General features: G+C 41.7%; 1 protein-coding gene across 7 annotated transcripts; it reads left to right on the forward strand.

Annotated features, from left to right (window-relative positions):
* The first annotated feature begins 388 nt into the window (after positions 1–388).
* RLT2 (Homeodomain-like transcriptional regulator) lies at positions 389–17,196 on the forward strand. Of its 7 annotated transcripts, none has more exons than XM_087665686.1 (18): positions 389–2,082; positions 2,183–2,656; positions 3,047–3,120; positions 3,410–3,946; positions 4,021–4,113; positions 4,253–4,396; positions 4,500–4,722; positions 6,358–6,458; positions 6,664–6,750; positions 6,872–7,027; positions 7,309–7,464; positions 7,596–7,805; positions 7,967–8,653; positions 14,018–14,545; positions 14,670–15,290; positions 15,374–15,478; positions 15,563–15,802; positions 16,000–17,196. In XM_087665686.1, exons 1-18 carry the CDS (start codon positions 1,962–1,964, stop codon positions 16,822–16,824), a joined length of 5,382 nt encoding a protein of 1,793 aa, XP_087521812.1. In that variant the 5' UTR covers positions 389–1,961; the 3' UTR covers positions 16,825–17,196. The 7 variants fall into 7 exon arrangements, with proteins under 7 accessions (XP_087521812.1, XP_087521814.1, XP_087521816.1 ...); XM_087665688.1 differs by having other exon boundaries at positions 390–2,082; positions 4,024–4,113; XM_087665690.1 differs by having other exon boundaries at positions 391–2,064.
* The last annotated feature ends 453 nt before the right edge of the window (positions 17,197–17,649 follow it).

Here is a 17,649-nt window from a genome sequence, read left to right on the forward strand (position 1 = left end):
CAGGAGACAGGGCAGGTAGAATTCCGAGCTACGAGTATGAGAGAGAGAGAGAGAGAGAGCGAGCGAGCGAGCGAACGAGGCAGCAAACATAAGAAAATCGTGATATGGGGATGATGAGAGTTTTGCTTCCTTTTAGATTTTGAGCGAGAGCAAAACCTGTACATTCGCACGATGCGTGGGAGTGACACGTCGGAGGACGGGCCTGAGAGAAAAGGGCTTGGGGGGTGGGGTGTCTTTAATGGTGGGAGGAGTCAAGCTTTGATGATATAGATGGGGGGGGGGGGGGGAGATCTATACAAAAACACATCTATACAAGAGAGGGCGGAGAGAGAGAGAGAGAGAGAGAGAGAGAGAGAGGGGTTTCGTTGGCACCGAAACAGAGGAGAGAGAGAGAGAGGACCGCAGGCCAGGTTGCCTTTTCGATTCATAAAACTACTCTCTCTACTGCACACCATCACCTCCTACAGGGAGGGACGGAGAGAGAGAGACCAACAACCACATTCTGGCCCTCGCTTCTCTTCGTAACATTTGGGAAAGTGGAGGATGCCACGGCCAATAATCGTCAGACAGCAGCATCTTCTCTCTCGCTTGTATCTATCTATCTTTGCCCGGAAAATCATGCGAGTGGAGAAGCAAGCTAAGAAAAAGTCGATCCACACAAGGAATTTCTCTCCTCTCACTCTCTCTCTAGTCTCTCTCTCCCCCCCTCTCTCTCTCTCTCTTTCTGTCTTCTCGGGCCCAGAGCACGCAAAAACACGCCATTTTGCTGCTGGCTCGATTAGAACCCCTCCTGGATTAAGCAAGCCCGGGGCTTGCATTGCATCCCTTTTGCAGAGCGAGAGAAAAAGACAGGTTTTTTCTTCGGCCCCAAAAAACAGGGCGCTGCTGGCAGAGATCACGCAAGATTATATGTAGTATATATGCACATATATGTATGTGTGTGTGTGTGTGTGTGTCCGTGAATTTTAGCTCTCTTCTTCCTATTCCGTTCAATACAATTCATTTCAAGTCATTCACTCATTCAATTGGTGCAATAGCTTATGCGTGCTAGAGAGAGAAGAGGAGAGAGAGAGAGGGGGGTTGAAATTAAAAAGAGGAAAGGGGAAAAAATATTGAATCCCCCCCTGCTGCACTAGCATTACAACAACAACTTGTACTAGTGCAATGGCATCGTCATCATCATCATCTACCGCCATGGAAGATCGGGAGGAAGTCATCGGACGACGAAGAAGACTACTACTGCAGTGTTGCTTGATTCTTCTGCCGTCTACCTTTCTCCTTCCTCCTCCTCCTCCTCCTTTTCTCCTTCCTCTTCTTTCAATGTTGTCTTTTCCTGCCTCTTGCTCATCTCTTGCCTTCCCATCATCATTAACATTAACATTAACATCATTATTATCATCAACATCCTCATCATCGATCATCCCTAATTTTCCCTGGATCAACAAACATCTCCTCCTCCTCCTCCTTCTCCTCCTCTTCTTCTTCTGCCACCATTAGCAGTGTATCTTTCTCTGCAGGATTGGACCTGCTCAAAATTGCACAAATCTTCCCTATTTTCCACCTCCGCCTTTACCACACGCAACATCACATGTCCTTTTTTGCAGTCGGAGCAGCAGACCAGGGATTAAGCGCCTTTCTCCTCTGTCGGCCCTGCCTGAGGGGAATTTACCATTTTTGCTTCCTTGTTTTCTTCCCTCTCGTGCTCTCCTCCCCCGTCCTTGCAGCAGTCCCTCTCCCTTCTCCTTCACCCCTGCCATTTCTCCCTTCTGATTTAGCTCTGCCTAACCCTAGCTCCACACAGAACCTAGCACGTGAATGATGTGCTCCTTGCGCTTGCCAGGAAGGCATTGCTGTCTTATGCCTCAGTGGACCAGCATTCCAAGGCTATCTCTTGACTACTGAGATCATCTCGGTTTTTGACTCACGTCTTTGGGAGCTGCTGGGCCGTTCTCATCACAAGCATGGAGGCGGAAGATATAAAAGCTCACAGTCCTCAAGATGATCGTAACAAACGCAAAATGAAGACTCCTCTGCAGCTCGAAACCCTTGAGAAGGTCTTTGCAGGTGGGGCACTACTCCCAGGTGGGAGCGGAGAAGCATGTCACGTTGCCTGAATTTACAATGTTAATGTGCTGCTCAAACATCCCACTCTCTTTTTGTTTTGTTTTGTTTTTTTGGGCAGAGGAGAAATACCCTTCAGAACCCATCAGAGCGCGGCTCTCTCAGCAGCTAGGGCTTTCTGACAGGCAGCTGAAGATGTGGTTTTGCCACAGAAGATTGAAGGAGAGGAAGTCCAGGGATGATGATGAGCCAGTTATTCCGACAGCCAAGAAGCTTCCGGGAGCATTGAATCCCAACCTGTCCCCTGCATCTGAGAGGAGGAGTACTTTTCAAATCAAAGAGGGGCAAAGATATGGGGGCAGCAGCTATTCGATCGATAAGAGGGCTGTAGGGGAACATGTAAAGGATTATGACAGTATCAGGAGAAAAAGGAAACGGAATGCAGTCTTGGAGTGTGTAGATCCACAGAGGGCTGCTGAACTTCAAGCCATTGCAGCAGTGGAGGCCCAGCTAGGTGAGCCTGTAAGGGAGGATGGCCCAGTCCTTGGCGTGGAGTTTGACGTTCTTCCACCTGGAGCATTTGGTTCTCCAATAGGTATACCCGGCTACTCCTCTGGGAAGTGCAGTTGCTGGTTGTTGACATCTTGATCTGCATGGGAACTCTATTTTCCCAAGGTTTAGATTTGGTGGTTCTGAGGGTACAGTGTGAGATTTGAACATATTGTAGGCATGAAACATTTGCTTGAGCGGAGTTAATAGTTACTGGTACATGATTGCAGTAGACACGACTCTTGGCAGGAGTTAATAGTAACTAGTTAGTGTTCAGCTGCTAGACGTTTTTGGTTCGTGATTGCAGTAGCCATGACTCTTGGCAGGAGTTAATAGTGACTATTTGAGTGTTGAGCTGCTAGACGTTTGTATGTGCAACATCTTTTGATCCCCGTGACATTCTTTACTGGCTGATTAAACTTTTTTCATTATGCAGTGGCTAGGCAGCATCAAAAACGTGTACCCTTTCAAGAATCTGAAAGCTATACAGCAGTCATCAAGGAGCACATAGTAAGCGAAATCTCAACCTTTTGGTAATCTGCAATGTCTTTGAAATAGTGTGTCTACCGAACGTGCTAAATTTTTAGTTATGCCTCTAAGAATCTATGGGAAGAATATTAAGTATGAATTTTGATGCTGTCAGATTTGTTCTGTGCAAACTCTGTGATAGTGAAAAGTTCTAATCTCCTTTGTTTTCACTGGATTGCCCTTTCTGCCAACCTTGTCCTTTCCTGATTTGCGGCTGCTATTGCAGCTGGTCTCAGATAGATCATGGCATGATGGTTATTAACTCTTGCAGGATTCAGCATATGATTCTCCAGCCCCCAAAGGAAGTCGTCGACGAAGGAAACCTGCTTCCCCTGCTAGTAGGCAGGCCCTTCATACCCCAGCTACATCTAGAGTAGTGCAAGAGTATCAATTTATACCAGAGCAGCCAACAGGAAGGGACCGGATAAGTCCTGCCTATGAAAGGTTGGACCACTCCAAGGCTTTTCTGGGAATGGATAACCCTTTGCAAGCTTTGACATCACATGGGTCATTTATTGGAGGAAGGGAGAGCTTGGCAAATGTATATGCATTGCAAGGGATCCTCCCGAACGCCAGTCCTGGTCTATTGTTTCAGCTTGACAGTCATAGCAATCATTTGTTCTCTCATTCGCGTATGGATCTTGGCAGCTTGCAAAAGAACTCTTTTCCATGCTTCAGCCATGATAACCTTTTTGGGAACCATTCTGGATCCTATCAGATGCTAGCGCCTGGCTTGTCCCTTCATGATGCTGAAAAGCAGTCCCTTATAAAGGAACAAGAGGCAGCTCGGCTTGACAGGAAACGGAAGGTATTGCCTCTTTTGCTGATATGTCATTGCAGTTCATTGTAATGTGTGGAGGTCTGAATGGTTTTCTATCTCAGCAGAATGAAGAGGAAAGGATAGCAAAGGAAGTTGAAGCTCATAAGAAGCGAATAAAGCGAGAGCTGGAACAACAAGAGATTGCTAGACGCAAGGTTGGTTTAGAACATACCTGAAAGACCATGGGTCTCTTCTTATGTCTTCTGGAAATTATTTTGGGGAAGGTTGCTGCTTTTCTAAGATGTGTCGTCAATAGCAGAAAGTATTGATGTCTTTATGTCTGTATTGCCCCAGAGAGAGGAACAATTGCAAAAGGAGAAACGTAAAGAGCTAGAAAGAATTGTTCGCGAAAAGCAGCGAGAGGATGAAAGAATACAAAGGGAGCAACGGCGAGAGTATGAACGGCGAGAGAGGTTGCTCCAGAAAGAAAATCAGAGGGTATGGAGACACACACCACATGACATGTTTATGGTGGTAGCTGTGCTTGGCATGTCTTCTGATTTTTGAATGCGCTCTTAATACTAAGTTTTTGTCGACTCAGCTTGCACGAGAACGTGAGAAGGAGGAAAGCAGAAGGTTGAAAGAGGCAGCAAAGTTGAAAGCCGCCCTTGAAAGAGCGACTGCCCGGAGGCTAGCTCGCGAGTCTACAGAGCTCATTGATGATGAGCGCCTTGAGCTTTTAGAGGCTGCTGCAAAATCCCAAGGCCTCCCCTCTATATATCTTCTCGATGCGGAGACTCTTCAAGGCCTAGATAGATACAAAGGTCTGTGCTTGGATACTCTAATTGTGTTGATTTGTGTCCAAACCTAGATTTTTCTCAACAAAATAATTGTTGTCTACCATTAGCTGTGTTTGCCACTTGTTTCATAGAAATTTTAGGATGTCAGCTGCCCACTTGTTTGCCAAAGGCAAAGTTGCCCACTAGATGCTGTTTTCTGTATGAAATGTATTCCTGTTGTGCCTCCCAGTTTTCACACCTCTTACTTCCCGGCTGATTGTTGGATGTGTTCTAGTGACAGTTTTCTAGCATTCAAGCTCATTCAAAGGGATGATGTTTAGGTTTCAGACTAGGATGTTATGCCTCACAGCCTGATGGGTGTGTCTAGTATGAAATTGTTAAATGTGGTTTTCAACACACATTAGGGCTTAGAATGGTTTATTAACTTTTGTTTTGAAAACTTTTCGGTGATTAAGATCAGGCTTCAAGGTTTTGCAAGGTGAGCATCTTTAGAAACTTCAAGACGACAGCCTACAAAACCTTGGTTAATGGCATTGAAAAACACTTGCATATGCTATACATTTTGTATGCGTTAAACTTCAAATTTGAGTTTATGACACCCCAATCATTTGAACCCTTGACAATCACATGAAGCATGAGAAGGTACCTGGAAGTTGGGTGTTTTTGACAACTGTAAAGACTGGCTTTTCTTTCATTAATCAAGACAAGATGAGGCTTCAAGGTTTTGCAAAAAGATTATTCTCTACTATTTTCAGGCTGCAAGGTTTGTCTTTCATCCTTTGAGTACCTACTACCAATAGGTTCAGAAAGTTAAAATCTGGAGTTTACAATTTATTGCTGAAAGAGTAGTATCATGACTGACAAACCTATAAACTTCGATGATTAGTGTGACGACTGACTCACAAATTATATAAACTTTGATGATAGGTCATTAAGCATACGCTCTGCTAATGAATCATTGGCAAAGCGCTATGCATTAATGTAGGCAACTTTTTTCCCTTTCCCAACCAAAACAAGGCAGTTTGAAATCAAAATGTTTGAAAAGTTTGAACTGTACCTCATGATAAACTTACAGTGAGCTGTCATAGTCACCCAAGAGTTTTGAGAAATTTCATGCCCTAATCTGTGCCTGAAGATTTAAACACTTCTCTTGAGGATGCGGGGGTTGTGATCACAAGAGTGTCATTGCAAGTTTATCACAAGGCACACTTTTCACGCAGTTCTGGATGCTTGTAGAGCGTTTTTTGGCTCCAGACCCATTTTTCCCGAGGGACTAGAAAGGAGTGCAATTAGCTGTAGTTTGAGTCGAGTTTTTGTAAGATATAATGTCCTTTGGCCAGACTTGTTTCAAACCTGATACAATGAATTGGAATGGGATGCTTTACTGTAACATGATGGAGTCAGTTGCAAAGTTACGTATTCTTTTACTGTGATCTTTCTGCCCGAAGTATGCAATTATTCATGGAGGCTTGCTGAATTTGAAGCACCATTGCTTCCGAAAATCTTGTTATATCTTTTTCTTTCTCGGTTGACTTTCTTTTGTTTGACCAGAGGCATAGTGAAGCTTTAAGCCTGTTGCTCTCATTTCAAGTTAACGTTTTCTGGTTATTGTTCAACATGTTAATTTGTTTTTTTTTTTTGTATCTTGCTGCTTGCTAGATGTCCTGAAGAGGTTTCCTCCCTCTGTTGTCAAGACAAAGCAGCCTGTGACAGTCAGACCATGGATTGGATCTGCGCAGAAGCTCGGAAATCTTTTCATGGTATAAATTTATATTGCAGGCATGCTCCACTCACTTTTACCAGTGGAAAGTAGACGCTTTTGGGATGGAAGTTTCCTTGTCTTAGCTTGTAGTGGGCTGTCCTTCATTCGAAAGCTTGCATTGCACCTGCTTGTTCAGATTGTGATAATAGCGTGTTCGTCAATTTTGAAGAGGTCAGTTCTTAAAAAACAAGTTGATTTTGTAGGTATGGAGGTTTTTGACAACATTTGCGGATGTCCTTGGGCTTTGGCCTTTCACTATTGATGAATTGGTGCAAGCTTTTCATGACTTTGTAAATCATCCTCGTTCCTTGTCTTACAACTTTGCAGTATCTAGAATGTTTTGCTGATATTTGGCCTGTTGTTAACTTCTGATTTGTGCTTTGTATCGATTCTTTGTTTTTTCAATATCAGGATCCCCGACTGCTCAATGAGATTCATATATCACTTCTTAAAACTTTGGTGAAAGACGTTGAAGATGTGGCCCGGGCTGCATCATCTGGAGGAGGAGCAAACCAATATACTGCTGCATCTGTCATTGGAGGTGGTCATTCTCAACTTGTAGAGGCGGTAAGTGAGTTTATTCCTATCTTTTAGGATGAAACAGATGCGCTTATGGCTGTAGAACCTTTTGAAGGTTTATCTCCTGTCTGTTTGGAAGGAGGGTGCATGGATAGTATATCTGCAGCAAATATGGTTGATCAAGGTTTTTTTTTGGGTCAGAATTTATACCCCATGTGCATAATGAATCATCTTTGTGTTTTTAGACTGGCTTGATTGTGCTACTTCAATTTGAGAGAGTTAAATGTCACATTATGATGTTATGCTGACTGATTGGTCGGATAACCCAGGCATTTTCATGGGGCTTCGATATCACGGATTGGAGCCAGCATTTGACTTCTTTGACGTGGCCTGAAATCCTAAGGCAATTCTCATTGGCTGGAGGATATGGTCCAAGATGGATAAAGCAGCAAGTGAAGGTTATTGATTCCTGTACCAAAATTGAGGTGTGGGCCATAAACTGACTATCTGTTTGTGTTTGGAGGTTACTCTTTCAGTTGTGCTTGAGATTGTTTCATCATCTATATTTCGAAGCACTTTCATAGTCCAATGATGAGCTTTTTGACTATTTTGAAAGGTCAATGATGGCAAGGAAGCTGTAAAGACACTACGATCAGGAGTTGCTGCTTCAAATGCAGTCACCCTTATGAAAGGAAAAGGGGCTTCCACTCAGCGTGGCAGTCGTCATCGGTTGACACCGGGCACTGTGAAATATGCCGCATTTCACGTTCTCTCAGTTGAAGGTGCAAAAGGGCTTTCAATCCCAGAAGTGGCTGATCGCATTCAGGTATGTATCTACAATTTTTATTGTGCAAACAAGTCTTTCTTGTCCTTAAGCTGTTATGTTTCTATCATATGGAAGATTATCAATTCAGATGAGGCACTTGTATGTGTGCCTCACTAATGTCCCCAGCCTGATTTTTCCGTTTTTTGTGTTCTGTATCAAAGAAATATGGGTTGCGTGACTTCAGCAGAACCAAAACTCCCGAGGCTTCTATTACTGCTGCTTTATCGCGGGACACATATTTTTTTGAAAGGGTGGCTCCATCTACCTATTGTGTAAAACCGGCATTTAGAAAGGATCCAGATGATGCCGAAAAGTTGCTCCAGGCAGCCTTGGAAAGAACACGCTTGTTTCAATGTAGAGTGTCTGATGGAGATGACGTGGAGAAGGATACAGAAGATATTGATGAGCCAGACAAGGATGATTATGATGATGACCTAGAGGACATTGATGCAAGTGATGTACAAGAGTTCACAGACAACAGAAAGCTTCCCTGCTCTCAGAAAGAAGACACAATTGCTGAGTCTGAGGACAACTTTGGAAAACCCAAACGGTTACCCTCATTCCGCTATGATAGAGATAGTGCATGTGAAGGCAATCATGACTTGGTTTCGAATGCATTTTCTGCTAGCAGAGTTACAGAGAATGAGCCTAAAGGACTTTTGCAACCTAAGAAAGTTGCAATCACATCTACAGATGCAATAATGGATGAAAACCATCCAGGTGAATCATGGGTGCAGGGCTTGCTGGTAGGGGAGTACGCTGATCTTAGTGTGGAAGAGCGCTTGAATGCATTGGTTGCATTGATAGAGGCAGTGAATGAAGGCAACACCATTCGTCTAGCCCTGGAGGTATGAAGCCTTAACTTTATTTGAAGTTTCCATATCGTAAAGTGCCTATTCTGTTTTCTTAGTTCAAAAGTGACAATAATCTTTGGGAGCACCAGAATGTGATTTGTCAAGGATCTTGTTTATCAACTATATTTGCAAATAGTAATCAGCTCTGGGAGCATTCAGAGCAAAAGAAAGGCATCCTGCAACATGCTTTCTATCCTATGAGGTGCCATGTAGATTGTTTGTGTATTCTGTACATTTTATGCTTACAGAACCTCTGATATAGCAGGAATGACATGTCACTTCCTTCTTTACCAAAAGGTGCATGCGGATATTGTTAGCCTTTTTCGGAGAGGGCTGAGTTTCTCTTTTGAAATGCTTGTTGACATGTGGGACAACTTGGTAGGTGCTAATTAAGCAAGCTGTCTCTTAAGCAAATAAGATTTACAGCATCTTGTCACTCATGTGAAGCCGGATGTTCATAGAGGGTATTAATTGCATCCTAGCAATATTTGGGACCTTTGGCCTTAAACAAATGTAGAGAAAGTGCTTTCTGTCTATTGTGAGCTGTCCGCTTTGTGTGAGGACAACATATAGGTGACCCTTCCTATATTTATAACTTGTCCACTCTAAAATTTTAGTTAATGCAATTATAGGTGTTGGAGTTTCCTATGCCCCTTACTTTTTGATTTAGCAAGCTAGTGAAATTAGAAACATGTTTCTATATTAAGTTATGCTGAATGAAAAGCTACAAGAGGCTTTTTGAAAAGAAAAGGAGAGGACATTGGGATAAAAAAGCAAAGAACAACAAAAACCAAGGATAAGGTTGATACAACATTATTTGAGGGATGCTAGCATGGGTAATTCATTTCCTGTTCCACAAGTATTTGTGACTATGTTTGGAGTAGGGAAGAGCATGATTCAACCATCAGCTACAATTTTTGTGAGTCCTAACTTGGCTCAATGGAGAAGAACTGAGAACAGGCATTTGCTTCCAGAATAGGGACATGATTGGTGACAATAGCTGGTGTTGAAGGAGTGTGCTGGTTGTTGAAGGATGGCGTGCGCTGGCAGCAAAAATGCAGCCTGGTAGGAGATCACCAAGGGCTGGGTGGCACCTTTTAGATGATGGCAATAGGAGCTGTAGCAAGTGCTGCAATAATTGATAGCAGAGGGGAGTGATGAGGATGATAATTATGAAGTATCGACACAACTTCAAAATGAGGGAATTACTTGATGAGGATGGATGCCCACAATATGCCCTTATATAGGGGAGCTTGGACATTTGTCCTAAATGATACAATTGATTTTTAATGAAATAAATCTTTTTGGGGTTGTTTTTTTTAACGAGTTAAATTGGGCATTACCCCCCCCCCCCCCCTTGCGTGGAGTTTTATCCACCTTAGTTGATGTCCTGCATTTGTCATCTACACCATCAACAATGGTATCAAAGCAAGATTGACCAATATTTGCCACGTACTTTGCCAAGGTCTCAATAAACGTTGCTGCTAATCATATTTGGATTCCCACATGTGGGTATGATATTTTTCACATGGGAAATGCTGTTTTTGATGTGGGCACTTGGTAATTTTGGGGCATTCCATACTTGACTTTTTTTTCATAAAAATTGGGGTAGAAGGAAGAAAAAGTGACGATCCTAGCAAGAGACCACTTTTTGGGTAAAAATGACAGTTTGCTACCACAAAAAGCTAATGGATGACAACATTTAAGTGCACAACATTGACACATTAAGAAGGGGTTTTCTATCATGCTCAAAATTTTAAAATGAAAAAAATAAAAGATAACAAAAAACATGAAAAACTATTATTATAAATGTGAAATTGGACATTAATGATGTACATAGATGTGCCAAGACACTTTTGTTACATATTTATTAAGTAATTATGTGGGTTGCTTTGCTAAGATTCTAATCTGAAAAGATTTGTACTTATTTTCAATATTTTCTTTCTTGAAAATTTTGGAGGAGTTATATATTTCAAGAGGGTTTCATAACTAGTTCCCATGGCCTTTGAGTTGAGCTTGAGAGCTATACTTAAGTTTGGACTCTTGATCATGTGCAATGTGCGTCTGAGCCATGCTATCTTTTGAGTAGCCTTTGAGCCACACACATGCATCATTGAATCGACCCAAACTATATGTCCTTGAGCTTGTTAGTAGTTTGTATGTCTTCTATTAGAATTTTTTGTATGGGATTAGACATTGGCTCTTGTAAGTAAAGACCTTTTCATACCCTTTTTCCATATGTTTCGTGTCATGGGTTCAATCACCCATAATCAAAAAGGGGGTTTGTTAGTTATCTACCAGCTCCATAAGTGAACACATCTTTGTGTGTGTGAGAGAGCATGTGAACACACCTTATTGTATGTAAGTTTAGGGTTAGGGGAAATCCCTAGACTTGTAAAATAAAGCACCACCTTTGTATTCTTGTATCAATCATCCATCACATCAATCTATTATTGGTTTATTGTGTACTTGCAAGAGCTCTTTATCTTTTTTTTCGTGATCAATGTTCTCTGTGTGTCCCCCCCCCCTGCCCCTCCCCCCCCAAAAAAAAGAAAAAGAGGGCAATTTTTTTTTGGCATCCTAGTGGCTCTATCTTGGTTTGCCCCTTTTACCCAAAGAACGAAGAACTAAAGGGTAGAATTGCTAAAAGGAGGTGATAGTTGCTTAGGATCCCAGGTGAGTGATGAAGTGCTAATGAATTTTTTAGTTGATGAGATAAAAGGGAAACATGCTATACAATGCATGACAATCACTTTGAAACATAGCGAGCTGCATCAAGGATAAAAATCAGCAATAGGCAATGCTTTAGATTGAAAGTGGAGCCATTGATAGTCCTTTAACATTGAAAGACCGGCCACGGCAATCCTTCAAGGAAAGCCAAAGCATCAAGACCACCTTGAGCTGAAAAATGCAGCTCTCAAGGTTGCCTTCAATAGTAATTTCAACCACCAGTATGTTGCCATGTGGAAAAATTTAATGGTGAGTGGGGAGGCATGAAGTGATAATGACCAATTGATGGCATAATTGTAAAGAGTTTCAGAAATCGGGAAAGTTGACTCAAAAACATATTTTAGAGTCGTGAAATGGAATTTCGGCTTGAGATCAAAACAAGGAAATAATGAAATGGAATTCATGCTAAGTTTTGGTAATATTTTTATATTACATGTATACGAAGGGATAATAACATACATAACTTGAACATTTGTCTAAAAGAAAACTTAATCGACAAATTATACATTTAACATTGTACAAAATTGACGAGGCCAAACTACCAAAGATTTTTAAATCATAGTTCATGAGTTTCAAAACTTTCAATATCAATTGAATATACAAATTTTTTATGAGGTCACATAGACTCAAAAAAGAGAGTTTGAGACTTGAATCAAGATTGAAGACTCAAAGAGTCGAGACTTGTGAGTAAATGTTAAATAGTGAGTACTAATGTAAACAATATAGACATCAACCAAATATCAATGATTCATGAAATGAGTCATGATTAACTATATGCTATCAAAATGATCATGATCGATATTGTTGCATCCTTCTTCGGGCTACTATCACCCATCATTGGCATTACTCTAGTAGGGAAAGAGAAGAGGCATCATCATCGTCATCAAGTTTAGTGGCCAATGAAGCTATTGTGGATGCAGAGGTATCGAATGAGCTTGATAGAGGTAGAAGTAGCTACATGTTGGACTTGACCTCCTCATCATTGTAGATGACAAGTGGTGAGATTGTGTTTGATTTGTAGATGTAGACATCTCCTCATAATGCATATTGTAAATGTCCATCTCCTTGTGGGGATCCCCTTGATTTTCTCTATGTCAATCCTCATATTCACTTGTTTGGTTCTAAGTGGAAGCTTAGTTCTCATTTAAACAGACGTTGCAATGACCAAATACCAATATCTCTAGCTGAGTAGTCTTCAACTTGTTTCTCTCCTTTGTATGAAATAAAGCCCATGTGCTCCAATTCCTCTTAACATGATCACTATCTCAATCTTGTGAGAGAACAAGGATATTCTTTTTTTTTTTGGATAACAAGATTAAGGAGTACTAGCTAAATTCAAGTGGTAAAATGATGAATAAGAAAAAATTCAACATATTTACAGATATTCATTGTTTACATACCAAAGTTGGAGCATGATTTACGTATTCTCACACCAAAGAAAGTTCAAAGCTCTCTCTCATGTAACTTTTATAGTGGGGTGTGCAAATAAAAGAGAGTGATTATGAAACTTGAGGAGATGATCTTGAAGATGCATGAGGATGGAAATGTCTCTGCCAGTCCACTTGTTGAAGTACTCTTGCTGCTTGCAAGTGCTCTTTACTATGCCATAGGAGATGCAAGGAATGTGCAACAACATGGATTGGTTTGTGAAACCAATCCCATCTCCTATTCCACACTGCATTAATCTCTTGCACCTTGCAATATTTATGAAAGTTGAGCCTCATGAGTCATTCTTCATTTCACATATTTGCATTACTTGTACCAAAGGCCTAAAGTGCTGCCCTCCATATCACTGATCCTCAGCACTGTGCAAATGGGAGTGAGAGATTTCATCAATGCATTTGCATCATCCCAATTAGCCTCATCCATGGTGCCATATCGACTGAGCAACCAAAGCAGTTGTTCAAGTCATTCAATGTTATAATGGCATCATAGTCACCCTTTCTATATGCTAGTTGAACATCGAATTCTTGAAGCATTGCAGCCTATCTTAGCAATTAGCACCTTTGCATAAGCTGAGTAGTTTGCTGCACTGTAAATATAGCAATTAACTCCTTTTCATAAGCTGAATAATTGCTGCATGTTTTCTGACATTTTACTTTTTCACAAGCAACTAGCCTTTCGTCATCCCAAGTCAATTGTCACTCATATTTACCATTCTACAGTGTTTGTGTGCCAAGACAGCTGTTCACATGCATGGGACTATCCTGTCAGCATTGGTGCCATATCTAGTGAGCAAGAAGAGCAGTTGTTCATGTCAGCAAATGTTCTAACTGGAGTAGGACTAGGGTCAACCATATATTATGGCCACTCCATGAAAAGATGTAAAAGCTCGTAGCTATGAAATTGTCTTATGCTTGCTGCAAACATTGGTTATTAGCTATTTTATGAAATTAGTTTTAGATACTCTACTCATTGTTCCTGTTTCACAACTAACAACTTGTGAAGCATTATGCTCTGTGCTATCTTGATGGTCTTATGGTATTGGAAAACATGACAGTTGGATTCAAGACCAGTTCATCTTAAAAGCGTATATGCTCTTTTTATGTGGTATTTTTTTCCATTGTTTATTCTTTGTGATGTGGATTTTATGAGGATAGCTGCTGATATAGTCTGCACTATGGCCAGGAAAGAATGGAAGCTGCAAGTGCACTAAAAAGACAAATGTGGGCAGAAGCACAGCTAGACAAGCGACGTTCTAAGGAAGAGCAGCTGACAAAGCCACAGGGTCATTTAGGCGAGGCTGTTGACGTAGAAGGGTCCAAGTTGAGTCCTAGTGATGGTGATGAGAAACCTAATGACCAAAAACTTCATCTGGAGTCCTTGGCTGGTGGACAAATGGCTGATGAGAATGATTTCAGTAATACATTGCCAGAGAAAGGCTCAGGTTCTCAAGGCTATAACAGTCAGAATGCCTTCAGTCACTCGAATACAACTGCATTTATGTCTGAAAAAACACGTGCACAGATGAAAATGGAGATTGATCTTCGAGCCGATTCGCTTTATGTTTACAGGTCTTTGCCCCTGGGCTTTGACCGTAGACACAATCGCTATTGGCAGTTCGTGACATGCACTGGTAGTGAAGATCCGGGTTGTGGCAGGATTTATTTGGAGTCATCCGAGGATGGTCACTGGGAAGTTATTGACACAGAGGAGGTTTGTTTCACTATCCCCTACTTCTATGGTTTGTTTTACTTGCATTTTTCCTCTCTTTGAGGAAGGAGATTTACAGTTTTTGAGTTACTCTGAAGTTCCAGTATGTTTGGCAACCGATGAACAGGGCTTCAATTTATTGATGTCTAATCTGGATACACGGGGAATCCGAGAAGCTCACTTGCATTCCGTTCTACAAAAACTCGAGAACTCTGTCCGACAGGGAATGAGGAGGTCTAGTTCTACCACAGATGCTTTCTGTGCTGTTGATTTGGACCAAAGAGTTGCAGATCCCATTAGTAGGAGTAATGGAGTTACTTCTGTGCGTCTTAAAGGTAGCCACAGAGATTGCACAGTGCTGCCAGAGGATGATAAAGGGGCCATACATATTCGAAATCCACAGGCTGACAAATGTCATGCACTAGAGGGTTATGAAGAGATGGACCGATGGCTCTGGAGTAAGCACACACCTGAACTTGCAGATATCAATGGTTTGAGACTGAGTAAAAAGCGTTGCTCAGATGTACTTGCTAAATGTAAATCCTGCCGTGAGTTGTATTGGCCTCAAGAAAGGCACTGCCCACACTGCCATACATTGTTCGATGGGCGTCCAAAAACAGAGAGCAAGTTTTCTCAACATGTGATCGAGTGTGAGGCAAGACACAAACAAAGTACAAAATGGCATTGTTTATCTTCTTCTGCTGCACCTAGGATTCAGCTTTTGAAAGCACAGATTATTGCTGTGGAGGTGAGAAATACTCATTATCATTTTTCATGGCTGCTAAATATAGTTAAGTTTGTTCCTTACCTCATTGTTTTTGGGTGTTTCAGGCTGCTATTCCCTCTGAGGCTCTGAGACCATTTTGGACAGAGTCTTATCGCAAGGCTTGGGCTGCTAAGCTGAAGCAAGCATCCTCTGCTGCCGAACTTCTTCAGGTGGGTGATTTTGTGATGTACATAGTAAATGTGTTGTTTGCAAAGTCCAAACTTCGTGGAAATCTAATTTATGGGTAAAAACAGCAGATGTGTACTGAATTAGAATGTGGTGTCCATCGGGAGTGGCTATCAACTTCTTTTGAGACTTCTGAAGAGCTCTTGAAGGCTGCTTGGTCAGATAGGCCTGTAAATTCTAATGTGCTTCCATGGATTCCTCGAACTACTGCTGCCGTGGCACTTCGCCTAAAGGCATTAGACTCTGCAATCTATTACACTATGGAACAAAAGAAACAAAGCTCGATGGAGCCCTGCTTAAAGCACTCGGTATGTGCTTCTCTAATACTGGACTGGAATGCTGAATTTATGCAGTTTATCAGTTATTTTGTTGAGTTACTTGCAGCCATGTGGCATGCATTTATGAGCTTTCAGGCCCATGTTTTCAAAATTTTTTCTCAACCACTTGCAATAGTTAGGCCATGATATCATGCCTTCATTTAACTTTCTATCATGTGGCTGCACAGGATACGGGAATGAATAATACTGAAAGGGCTCAGAAAGTTGAGAATAAGGAGTCCCCACTGGCAGTATCAAAGATGGATAGTGCAGGCACAGGGGGTGGACTGCGGCTTCATTCAGCACAAGAGAAAAATGCCAGTGGTGTTTCCAGTCCTAGCAGTCAAATGCCGAAGGTTCTACAAGGGAAGATAAGGTATTCTGGTGCAAATTCAAGTGAAATTATGTTGAAAGTTGGCAGTGGCAGCCGGCTTAATGCACATATGGATGATTTAAAGAGTGCTGTGCGATCTAACCGAGGTCATAGAAGTGAGCGTCGGAAACAACCTAGCTTGCAGAAACATAGGGGTGCAGAGGACAAGGTGCCTGCACTAGATGGTTTAAATGTAAAAAATGAACACCATCTCTTGGGAGAAAACCAAAGAAACAAGGCTGATTCTGAAAATGAAGTTTGGGAAGCTCAGGAATCTTACGATGATGATCTTATGAACGACCAAGGAAATGAACACGAGGATGATGCAGCTGGTGAAGCAGGGGAAGAAGATACTGATCAGGAACAAAATGTGGATGAGTACGAGGATGACGATCAGGAACATGTGGATGAGTACGAAGGCAATGATCCCAGTGAAGAGATGGACGTACATGCAGGTGATGGTGAGGTAGGTGATGAATATTCAGTAGAGGACGATGATCAGGAGGATGAGAGTGGTGAGGCAGGCGATGCATACTCGGACGACCAGGAGGATGATCTAGATGATACCGATGACAATGATAATGCTGTTGGAATAGACAATGGCAGCTCTGTTTTGTTTTCGAGTGATGAGAGTGACTAAACATGAGGAGTATTCTTCAAAAGCGGATGTCAATCAGCATGAGGGATGATGGAAAGGAAGATCTCAACGGGAGAGGACGCACTACTGTATCATAAAAATTTTGTATAGTTGTAAACGGTGTTGATTATTAGTACTACAGAATCGACCTAGAGATATAAGTAGGAAGTAGGTATAATTCATCAGAGCAACATTGTTACAAGGAGGCTTTGCTAACCTTAGCAAGAGGAAAGGCTCTTTCTTTGTACTCACACTAAAATTCTTTTTTTGGGGAAGAAGGCAAGTTCCCCGACAATTGTTGGAGGTTCTATGCTATAACATGCACATTCTCATAAATGTTTGCTATCAAGGCAGAAAACCGCTCTTGATTACCGACGGAATGTCCAATGTTGTCATGCGCACAAAGCTCGGTATTGTATTGTATTGTTTGATTAGCACGTCTCAACAACACTAACATTTGCATAACTTCTCCAACCGAGCAACGAAGTTCTGCTGCGAAGATGCCAAGAGTATTTAGCTTCAATTCGATAACAAACTTTGATAACAGAATTGCAACATCTTTATGTCTCCCATAAACCATATTAAGCACATGTTGCTCTGGTGAAAACCTGAACCTAATGGATAGGGCTTTTGCCATTGCATTGTATGGTGCATTCAACATGGTAAGAGGGCACCAATGTCTAGGCCTTCGATGCTCAGAAGCCTTGGGAATAAGCTTGATAATCGCTTGATTAGCAAAACTCTTCATAGAACTACTGGTTAGAAAATAGTTAGCATGTCGCATAGGTTCTCTGCGTACATATCCCATATTGCTAAAAGAAATACTAC

The sequence above is a fragment of the Lygodium microphyllum genome, chromosome 24, assembly GCF_053477565.2.
Source record: "Lygodium microphyllum isolate KBCC chromosome 24, Lygodium_microphyllum_v1.1.10, whole genome shotgun sequence".
Taxonomy (NCBI): Eukaryota; Viridiplantae; Streptophyta; class Polypodiopsida; order Schizaeales; family Lygodiaceae; genus Lygodium; species Lygodium microphyllum.